A 12,025-nucleotide genomic window follows, 5' to 3' on the forward strand; every position below is an offset into this window, starting at 1 on the left:
CAACACTTCTTGGAAGTTCCTACTGTTTTCGGGTTTTGCCCTTAATGCTGTTGTTTGCATACTGTGTGGACATGTAGGCCTATATCCTGGGCTATAACATTTCGTTCTTAATAGCCGAGTGCAGTTGTCTTCTTTTATGTTGTGAGTTAAATGCATGGCATTGTATACATGGATTCCGTCATCTGACCTAAATTTGAACAATAGCATATACTGAAGCTTTGGGGAGAAGCTACAAAGAGACTGAAATGTAGGCCTACAATATATGTTTAAATATTATGAATACCATAATTCCCTAATATTATGTTTCCTCTGGTTTTAACCTTAACAAATACATGTTTGCATGTTTTGATAGTTTTCCACAAGTGCAATAAATTGTTCTAACGAGGCGGTGGGACGTTGCAAGAGCGCGCAAAGAATAAAGTGGGAATAGGTTGCCATCTGGTGGGAAAAGCAACAATGTAGCCTTTAGTCATGTTCATTCATGTCTATTTTGTTGCAAACCATTTCCTGCATAATATACACATCAATCCTTGTAGGCTATGTAAACTCTTCTACAGCAATATATGTTTGTCGTAAGCTATTCTGCTGCTTTGCCAGACGTGTCCTAATGTTTTGCTGTCTGTTTCTGATAATGCATCTTGCAGGCCGTTACCATGACTTCTCCCATTATATTGTGCTATATGTGGGTCTGGGCAGATATGAACGGTGGAGGATGACTTATGTCTGCGGTCAAGCACAACTGCAGACCGGAGGAGAGTGTGCAGGGCAGCTCACGACGCCGCCGGATTCTCCAAGAAATGGCGGGGTGATTTGAGGACTATAAACTAACGACATAAGACAGATACAAAGTAACAACGTCGGTGATGAGTTGCGCCGCTGAATAGCAAATAAAACGGACTGCAAGCCGAGCGAAAGTTGATGATTAAATCCAGAGCAAAGTGCACACAGCGCTTCCACGGGACAGTCGGGATCGAGGGAGTCTCGTCTTTTGCGGGTTTGCATAACTTCCATGATTTACGAGTGGGGCACCGGGTGTCCGAAATAACGGCATAATGTGGTATTATTGTGATATCCTCGGTCGTGTATGGCACTCGCCGTTCATATATTTTTTGGCATTATGGGTAGCACCTGTGTTCTTACACCCTCAGTGCTTGGATTTCAAGCCCCCCTTCAGACCACAACAAGGGCTCCAGTTTTGCCTTATGTATCAGAACTTTGGCTGCTGTGACTTTGCGAAAGACCAGGAATTGATGGCCAAATTCTATCGGATCATGGACAATTTTGACTATTATGGATATGCCAACTGCGCTGGATACGTTCAGGACCTTCTCTGCCAGGTAAGCGAGCTCGGGTAAAGGTCGATTGATAGTGTTTTCAAAACTACATCAGCCGCTGAACTTGGCAAGCTATGACTTGTTTGAATATCCAGATTTGCAAAGGCATGATACAGCAGCACCACGAAAAAAGTTCACTGGTGCTGAAAAACTGTGCGTAATAGCGTATTTGCAGTGTCACTGTAACAAAGTAAGTGTTCATAGAGCGCGTTTGTTTGTCAACATAAATGTGTAATCCTAACATGCGCTCCACGGTGACTCTGACCAAATGTGTACGTGTTTTAAAAGAATAGGCAAATGTCTTACAAGAGGCTGTCAAAACGAAAGAGGGACACTCCTCTTAACTTTTCCTGTTTCTCTCCTCCTCCCCACTTTCCTTTCTCTCCCACTTCCCGCTCTCTCTTCTCCCACTGCAGGAATGCTCTCCATATGCAGCTCACCTCTACGATGCTGAGGACCCCAGCACACCAGAGCGAATCATCCCTGGCCTGTGCCCTGACTACTGCTCTCAATTCTGGCAGAAATGCAAGGCCACAGTCACCTTGCTCTCCGACGACCCCAAGATAGCCCAATTAATGCCAGACCAGAACCGCCTCTGCCAATACCTGGAGCTTGAAGACCCAGACTACTGCTACCCCCACATCCTCACCAACGAACAGCTGACCCAGAACCTGGGCCGGGTCCGGGCCGACCCTGAGGGATGTCTGCAGCTTTGTCTGGAGGAGGTAGCCAACGGGCTCAGGAACCCCTTAGCCATGGTGCATGCCAACGACGGCACACACCGCTTCTTTGTGGCCGAGCAGGTGGGTTTGGTGTGGACCTACCTACCTGACCGCTCCAAGCTGGAGAAGCCTTTTTTGAACATCACCAAGGCGGTGTTGACGTCGCCTTGGGAGGGGGACGAGAGGGGGTTTCTGGGTTTGACCTTTCACCCCGACTACAAGTACAACGGGAAGCTGTACGTGTACTACTCGGTGGAGATCGGCTTTGACGAGAGGATCCGGATCAGCGAGTTCCGGGTGTCCTCCGGCGACATGAATGTGGTGGACCACGGTTCTGAGAGGTATAGCCGTCAGTCTGGGTGCTTTGTTTTTACCTGCACAAGAGGTGTGTTTGGTACAGGGCTATTACTGTGTGGTTATACTGTGGAGGTGTTGTAACTTGTAATCAATCAAATATTTGTTCTCAGTTAAGAAATTCATCGGCATTACAGTTAGACTGTGTGTGTGTGTGGGGGGGGGGGGGGGGGGGGTGCTTGTTTGTCTAACTTGCCTGACTCATTGCTCTGCACACTGACAAGGGACTGGATGCTTGTAGTGGGAGGTTTGCATACAGCTGGAAAAACACTTTCATGGTCTCTCCAATAAATCCACTATGATTTCTCCCCCACTGACATCTGCTGTGCCTCAAATTCCTTTTAAGGATTATCCTGGAGATTGACGAGCCAGCATCCAATCACAACGGAGGTCAGCTGCTGTTCGCTGATGACGGGTACCTGTACATCTTCACAGGAGACGGGGGCATGGCAGGAGATCCCTTTGGGAGATATGGAAACGCTCAGAATAGGTAAGCGTGAGAAGAACTTGGAGTGAAACCTCCTCTTTACTCTTTTACATTTAAAGCGATAACAATTGTGGAAAAAAGTATACACTGCATAGCATTCAGTATGTAAAAAATGTAATTGATCAATATCACTATGCATTAACAGTGAGTCACTGATGTTAGCAAACACTAACAACTGCTCATCATACACAAAGATACATATGATGCACAAATAATTTCACCCAAAATAAACCAACGTCCATTCAATGGTCTCTCCACTCTCTACACCTACTCTACTCTCTAGATCAGCCCTTCTGGGCAAAGTCCTCCGCATCGACGTCGATAACAACGACAAGGGCCCGCTGTACAGGATCCCATCGGACAACCCCTTCATACACGAGCGTGGGGCACGGCCAGAGGTTTACGCCTACGGGGTCCGGAACATGTGGAGATGTTCCGTGGACCGGGGGGACCCCCGGACCAAGGAAGGGAAGGGCCGCATCTTCTGCGGAGACGTGGGCCAGAACAAATATGAGGAGATCGACATTATCGAGAAAGGCAGAAACTACGGCTGGAGGGCCAAAGAGGGCTTCTCCTGTTATGACAAGAAGCTGTGTGCCAACAGCTCGCTAGGTGGGCGTCCATTAGCTTGATCTCAGATGAATGCTGTTTTGTATCCTAACTTCCTTCTGCTATATGCTTCAAAGGGAAGGCCCAGTTCTCTGGAGATGGTTGTGTATTGATGTAGTTCTCTGCTGAACTATTAAAAGTACCAGTTCTTTGATGGTTACTTTTGAGTTGTCCAGTGGAACTACTGCTCAACAAAGTCCAATGTGACATTACAAGGAACGTATACTGTATGTGTGTCATTGTTCCTGAGATGTCCTACAAACTTGTCAATAGCATAATCAAGAACAAATGAGATAACTCACCTTTCTTTTCTACTTCAGATGACGTTCTGCCTATTTACGCGTACCCTCACAAGATGGGCAAGTCTGTGACTGGAGGTTATGTTTACCGAGGCTGTGAATACCCCAATCTAAACGGCATGTACATATTTGGAGATTTTATGAGCGGGTAAGGCTTCGACGTCATCCAAATTCAAATCAATGTTGAGGACAAAAGGACAATTAAATATCTTCCTCCTCAACTATTGGGTCATTTCTGTGGAATAGAATAAATACGTTTAGATATGGGGTTTGAAAACAGACCCATTAAAAGCTATCCCTACTTCAAAATGTAACTTTGTGCTAATGTAACCTTCGACACATGACTTTTTTGTCATTTGTTGACTGTTTTTATGTATTGAACAATATGCTGCTATTGAAAGGTAAGTAGACTACACCAGGAACAGAGAGGGACTGAGTGCTAAGTAGTACATTATACCTGAATATGTCTGTCCCCGTAGGCGTATGATGAGCCTTCAGGAGAACAAAAACACAGGCCAGTGGGTCTACCATGAGATCTGCATGGGCATGGGTCTGACCTGTGCCTTCCCAGGACTCATCAACAACTACCACCAGTACATCATCTCCTTCGCAGAGGACGAGGCAGGTATGGCCACACACTTTCATCATCATCATCATCATCATCATCATCATCATCATCATCATCAGTGTGTGTGTGTGTGTGTGTGTGTGTGTGTGTGTGTGTGTGTGTGTGTGTGTGTGTGTGTGTGTGAGATCATCATCAGTAGCCAATAAGCTATCATAATCAGTGTTTACCAGTACTAGGGAAGATAGCGTTGATAAGGACTCCTTTTAATCAGAAATAATTATTGGGTTTTCAGACTGAGACAAAGTAATGATGTTTTTCTTCCACTGAGCGAATGCATGGCAGGTCTGGGGTGAATTTCCCAAAAGCTTTGTAACACCAAGATTATCGTTTCTCTGTCGCCAACGACAGATTTCTCAGAGTTCAACTAAAATGGATCTGAGAGACACAAAGCTTTTTGGAAACTCCCCTGTTGATGAAGGGATGACCGACTTTTCACTCATTGTCTCCTGATATACAGTACTTTTCTGTGCAAACAGGTGAACTGTATTTCATGTCGACTGGAGTGCCCAGTGCCACATCTCCCTCTGGTGTAGTGTACAAACTGGTGGATCCTTCAAGGTGAGGATTAGTGTAGTTACTGTATGTGTAATTAATGATTATATGCCCAGCTTTTAGCTCAGCAGGCTAACACGATGACCCAGTTTCAAACCCAGCTGGTCACATGTACTTTTAGACATGTGTAGTAACATTGCATAGTGTGGAGGCCAAAGTGTAGGCCAATGCAGTCTTTGTTTCTCCAAAAAAAATCTTTAGAATACATTCAACATCTGTTTGTGGTTACAAACGTGGTTATTTACATCTTCTCTGAGAGAATAATGTGTAGCATCATAATCGCCCTGCCTGTAATTCCTAATTTGATTTGCATGGTAAATTCAGTCCGGGTGTTCTCAAGCTGGTGTTGCTGATGAACGCATTCTATTCCTTTTTTCCGATTCATGGAGGTCTTCGTACGCTGCTCTCCTTCTCTCCAGCTTTCTGGTGAAAGAGTGAAGAGAAAAGAAAGAGTGTTGGCAGCAGTGAAAGCCCTGTCATCTAAATCTCTTGTTCACTGACATAGGTCCAGAAAGTCTTGGCAGTCTCTCCCTATCCCTCTCTTTCTCCCTCTTCCTCTCCCTCTCCATCTCTCTCTCTCGCTCCCTCTCCCTCTTCTTCTCTCTCTCTCTCTGTCTCTCTCTCTCTCTCTCTCTCTCTCTCTCTCTCTCTCTCTATGTTGGCTGCAGCATTATACGGCTGTGTCAAGTGATTTGTTTCTCACCCATCAAGCTGATTTTAATTATTTTTCCACCACAGCAATGTTTTAGAAGGACAGAGTACTTCTGTGAATTGAGCTGCAAGCTAATCAAATACATCTTAAAAGAAGAACAAAGACTTCTAGAAACTGGTGTGAACTTCTGGATTTCGTATCCTACTGACTTATTCTTACTCTCTGCTGAAAAGATGACGTTTTCTTTGTCTGTTTTTAGACGGGCACCGCCAAGACAATGTCACTATGACCCCCTTCCAGTCAGAGTGAAAAGCAAGCTCATCAAATTCAAGCCAAAGGAAAGTAAGTAGACTGGCTGTCATTACACATAAATCAGCACTTTTTATGGTACAATTGCCACACAGGTAATTATGTGTGAACAATGGATTCTATCTGGTATTTACTACAAAGAACTCAACACATCTCTATCCCACAGCGTTAATCGGAGTGGAACTACCAACCAAGCGACCTAAGGTGTCCCACAGAGGGGAGGAACCTGTCAACCCTGTTCCTACAGAGTCAGCCATTGTCACTACCAAGGATTGGCTTCAAGAGCTCCTGGACCTCCTGAAGGAACAAGAGGTCATCCCCACCACCACTCCCTCCCCTACCACGACCACCACCACAACCAAACCTCCCAAACACACACGGCGGAAAGGTCGCCGGCGAAAGGGCAAACATAGGTCCGAAGGAGCGTCCGAACCACAGTCTCCTCCCCAGAACGGAGCGGTGAGACTAGCTGGGGACGAGAGAGGGCGCAGTGACCGGGGGCGGGTGGAGATCTACGCCGGTGGCGAATGGGGGACGGTGTGTGACGACTTGTGGAATACCAAGAACGCGGCAGTGGTGTGCCGTCAGCTTGGGTTCCGGTTCGCTCTGAAGGCATCCAAGCACTCAGAATTCGGTGAGGGGAAGAACCTACGGATTCTCCTAGATGACGTACAATGCGAGGGCATGGAAATGAGCCTGCTGGACTGTCAACACACGGATGTGGGCACGCATAACTGTGCTCACTACGAGGACGCCGGGGTGATCTGCGGCAACTCGGACTATGTAGAGGTCTAAAAATTGTGCAGTATTTGATCTAAAGTTGCGGATCTAAAGCTTGATTGTCTTCGACTAAGCCAAGGAACATTGTTTAACTTTGTCTAATCGTTGTCATTATGTTGCCACTTAGGTCTACCTCTTTGATTAAGGTATTATAATGAATTAATCGCTTCAAGTCATCGGAATGGAAGATTGTCTAATGATAGATAGCTTCCTGATTGTTGTGTGAAGACAGTTGAATTGTAAGTGCCTTAGAATTGAGTGTCAAATCCTTAATCATTGTAACATGTTCAATGTACGGTGTAAAGACCCACTGAACGAATGTACAGTATATTACATACTGAAATAAATGGGTCAGAGTCACAAGGCATTCTCATTTTGCCTAGACAAAACAATCACTGCCTCTTCCCCTCAATGGCAACTTCAGAGATAGGGGGCTGAGTACAAAGCTGTAGGGAATGAGAAGAGAGAGAAAGACATTGAAGGTTAAATAAAAAGGGGAAAGCGTTAGACAGACAGAGAGAGAGAGAGGGAGAGGGAGAGAGAGAGACTAGGCAACTAGTGTCCTGTTCTACGCCTGTAGGTTAAATAAGGACGATTAAGTCATGACTAGGCAGGAAATACGTAAGTGTCCACATTGGGTAAATGATTTCCTACAACTGCAAAACATAACCTCCACCAGACATTGCATGGACTATATTAAGCAACATGATCTCAGTTCTGACTGGCTTCATTGAAAAAGTTGCTCATATGAAGCAAAATGATCGATTCACAGCATATTTTAGTTATCTTAAAATCAAAGACAATTTGCAGAATACGACGACGAGGTTTTGCCAAAGCCTCTTTCTTTGTTATATTCTAATCATATAGAACATATCTGGTTTTATATCTGCGGGATAAATAGCTCGTGGACCGTATGTTGGGCTGCGCCAGTGCAACGTGGAGAAATTAGTAAGTATTTGTAATTATTTACACCATGTTTCTTTCATTAGAAAATTAATGGAATAGCGTGCATGTTTTCGTGAAACGTGTCATTTCGTGAAAAGTTTCTGTAGCACTTAGAGAGGCAGTATTGGACACACTACACTAGACAGTGTCAAAGTCTAACTCTCGGACTTACGGTGTTGGACATTCTCAGCTGGTCCACCCTGAAAATGTCATCTTGAATGTCTTGAATTGACAGGCTGGCTATAACGTCAACCCTAATCCCGTAGCTTGATGCTAACTGTTCTAGCTAGTAAGGTGTAGGGTGAAATACATTATTGTTACCTTGTGAAATATTGAACAGCTTTGTCCTAAAATATGTGTTATGTGAAAAGAAGTTTTATGGTATTGAAGTTGACCACGTGATCAAAACCCGAAAATTTTGCGGCCTTGCAAACGGCTCCATAGCTCAGTGGTTAGAGCACTGGTCTTGTAAACCAGGGGTCGCGAGTTCGATCCTCGCTGGGGCCTTTTTTCCGCTGCTTAATTCTGGGCCAATTCTAGAGATCAAGTTGTCCCCCGCTATCAATTTACTCGGTGTATCGTTGTCTTGTACAAATGCAGGAACATATGCACAACAATATCTCTCTATAGCACATTAGGACTATAACTAGCTCAAAGCTGGCCCCTTGTGGTGTGCAGTAGAAATGGTGGATACCAACATTTATTCCAACTTCATCACAGTCCTTTTCACAGTCCTTTCTATCTTTGGTATCCCGCCAAATTGAATAGGGTAAAAACAAACCTGAATATGATTTTATTTCTGACTCAAACTCAAGAAAGATTTTTAGGCCACACCCTTGCTCTGTGAGAGTAAAATGACTCGATGCGATCCCAGAATTAAATTATCTTTAAAACTGTATACGATAACCCAAGTGCTTCACCTTTCCAACCTCTTGACACGATGACATCCCTCTTATATCAATTCAGGCTGTCTTTGTTGGAGGAATCCCCCCCCTAACCCCCCACATTGAGCGAGGTCATTGGTATGCCAGTCATTCAATCACACGGCTGTTGCCAGGCTTTCCTCAGCCAACAAACTTCAAATGTGTTGGCGGACCACCTTCAGACATTTCATCTACTCAACTGTCACTGGCTTTTATTCTGAGATGGCAGGGATTGTGGTGAGGTTGAGGGTGGTCAGAAGGTAGGCTTGGAGCTGTACAGTGAATAGACTTCAGTCGAGGAACTTTATTGTCCGTTTGAAGATGTTAACATTATCTTTGGCTTCACCTCAAAGATGATACCGGATCATACCTAATATGCTCCACAGTGAACATTGATAAGTCACACCGTAATATAGATGCATAACCTGGGAACAACATACAAGCCATAGGCTAAGGCTCTGGATATTTAATTGAATTGCTGCCAATTGAATGTTCGTTAAAGTGTCCGTACACCAAAACTGTGTTGTTTACTGTGTTTATTTGGTTTGATGCTTTTCTTGCTTGCAAGTTTTTGCCATTAGAGTGTATTTAGCAGTTTTAATTTCCTGTGTGTGTCCTATTTCATACAACACCATCCGATCATTGGAATTGTTCTCATAATAAACAAACTGAACGTTGAATGTTGGCGTTTTCTGTTCATCGGGACGGCTCAGAGACTATATCTCCCCCAAAAAAGAAAACATTAAGGAATGCTGTTTTACTGAATAAACTTGCTAATGATACTTCTCAAAAATGTGAGAACAGAATGAATGAACCAGTCCCATTTTTTTGTAGTTTGATTATCTTTTGTTGACTTTGAATGTGTACACCAAATATATTTAACATTTTTATTTGACCTTCATTTTTAGGTTGTCATTCCAATGAAATCTCTGTATGTGTTTTACAAAGGGGGGCACAAACAGGATACACATTTGTTTTGTTTGGTTCTCTCTCCATTTAACTTTAGTATGTTGGCACAGCTAGTGGTGGTGATAGATAACGTTGATGAAACTAATCATAACTTTCTTTCACATGAACACAGAACTAAACATGAACAGGTGCAGCAAACAAGAATCCATAAGAGAGAATATTTAAATGACAAGTTCCAAATCACACCACTAGGTGGCAGCATTGATTTTGCATTGTTGAACAGGACCATGATCTACTCAACCAAATAGAATGAGAAGAGTGAGATCATTAAAGTGGCGACATTTCAAGAATTGTCATTCATGATATTGTCTCTTGTGAAACACACAGTTGTACCTTAAGTTACTAGGTTATGTCTTCTTGACATGAAAGATTGGTCCTCCCTCTTCACATACAGTCTCTGAGGTCCGTGGTCTTCTGTAATAAGAGATTTAGGGGAATTAATAGGTATTAATAGGTTATAGAGGATGATCCTCTATATTCCCGTCAGGGAAAAGGAGGACCACCAGAACCTCTGAAGTGTGTGTTATTCCCAAGCGCTAAATTGTCACTAATAATTCATGTTTATATGTTGCTATTTTGTAAATTTCTCAATATTTGCTATTTGTGTTTTATGTCCATGCACCAATCTCACCAAGTCACTTTCCTGTATGTGCAAATATACTTGGCCAAATAAAAGAATTCTGATTCTGATTCTGATTCTGATTCTGATTCTGATTAATAACAGCAGGCTGCCTCACAGATGGATACTACATGCTCATCCTGTCAGGAGGGAAAGAGTTAAGTGTCTTCGTCCATTGAGATTGTTATTTCATTAATGATAAGTGAGGGAGATGACATTAAGTGGAGCCATGATTGTGAAAGGTTTGGAAACAGAGAAACACATTCAAGCACACGATGCCTGAAAAGAAGGGTTTTTTTTCAGAGGGTTTGCGGTAAATTCTAAATTTAAATTCTAAGGTACTAAATTCTCTCTGCTGTGCTTTGATTCCATTGAACAAAAATAAGAAAACATGAAAAGAAATTATGACATGAACCCACCAAATCCCTCACACAGCACATAAGCAACCCCCCCCCCCCCCCCTTCCATCCCACTTACACACTCATGCTCACAGTTCAAGAACACAGCATACCATCCGGGGGGACTGTGGTTTGCGGTGAAGAACCTCAATACTCTGTTCTCCATGGCGGATCTAGGCCTCTGAAAGGCCCATGTCAGCGGAACCAGAACCAATTTCTCTTCTGATATCAGTCAACCCCCCCCCCCCCCGAGAGAGAGAGAGAGAGAGAGAGAGAGAGAGAGAGAGAGAGAGAGAGAGAGAGAGAGAGAGAGAGAGGGCCTGATGAAGGCCCTTGCTAATGAGGAGCTGGCTGGCTCTCTCCTCCAGCAAGCTTTAAGTAGAGCGCTGACCTGAACAAATCCCATTTCCTCTACCGTCTCCCTCATCTCCCCCCTCCGCTCCGGTATTCCCATTTCTGGGAGAGAGGGGAGGCCCCAACCAGCCTCCAAAGCAACCGCAACCGCCCCCCCCGCCCGAGCCGTCGGAGTCGCATCCTGGCGCTCCGCAGGGAACAGAGCCAATTTTTCACTATCTCCTGTCAGAGCTCATCAGGAGCGGGATGTCTACGTGATGTGTGTGTGCGTGTGTTCGTGCATGCCTCTTGATCAGGGTGAGGGGGGGTGGTCACGATGCGGAGATGGAGGGGACCCCAGTCTTACTTTAATATACAACAGTAGACTTTGACAAGTGATCACTTACTGTGGCCCTGCTCAAAACAAACCTCCAAAGCAACCTTTTAACACGTTGCTGCAACGCATACAAATCAACACTAATTTCCGCAAAGCCGTCCGGCAAGCAAAACGCTATAATTAATCGTGAGCCAGATCGGCTAACCTACAATGGAGAACGATCCAGAATGAATGGAGACGCATACATTGTGAAGAGGAAGAGCTTACACAATATCACACCCATCTCCTCTAGTACATTCTGTTTTGGATTTCCTGACACCATATTAACTTACCACCGGTCCTCACACAGGACATTTCACACTGGTTTTTCCATTCAGAAGTGTCTCCATGTAGACGGGTCCAGTCTATTAATAGGAGAGGAGTGAGGAGGTGACAGACACGAACGGGTCAGTGAGTGGGACAAGGGGTCCGTGACTGGCTCCAACCAGACACCCCCCCCCCCCCCCACCCCCCCACCTCAATCCCACCAACCGATCCCTCACACAGCTGTTTACTCACAGCTTGGGGTCTTCCAACGCCACCCCCCCCCCACCCCAACCTAGACCCCCGTGACACACACACACACACACACACACACACACACACATTTAAAGCACACAAATTGACAAACACATTGCCAATATACACACACACACACACACACACAAGCACACACACACACAAGCATACACACACACACACACACATATGCACACATCACAGCCCAAGGTTGTCC

General features: G+C 44.6%; 1 protein-coding gene across 1 annotated transcript; it reads left to right on the forward strand.

The window, feature by feature from the left end:
* Window positions 1-1,052: 1,052 nt before the first annotated feature.
* On the forward strand, window positions 1,053-7,071 carry hhipl1 (HHIP-like 1; the record flags this gene model as incomplete). The annotated part of the gene is made up of 9 exons (XM_083682936.1): window positions 1,053-1,337; window positions 1,751-2,397; window positions 2,757-2,900; window positions 3,181-3,509; window positions 3,827-3,953; window positions 4,285-4,430; window positions 4,910-4,991; window positions 5,897-5,979; window positions 6,113-7,071. 9 exons carry the CDS (start codon window positions 1,053-1,055, stop codon window positions 6,739-6,741), a joined length of 2,472 nt encoding a protein of 823 aa, XP_083539062.1. The 3' UTR covers window positions 6,742-7,071.
* Window positions 7,072-12,025: the final 4,954 nt, after the last annotated feature.

Source organism: Argentina silus, assembly GCF_951799395.1.
Source record: "Argentina silus genome assembly, chromosome: 13".
NCBI classification, from domain to species: Eukaryota; Metazoa; Chordata; class Actinopteri; order Argentiniformes; family Argentinidae; genus Argentina; species Argentina silus.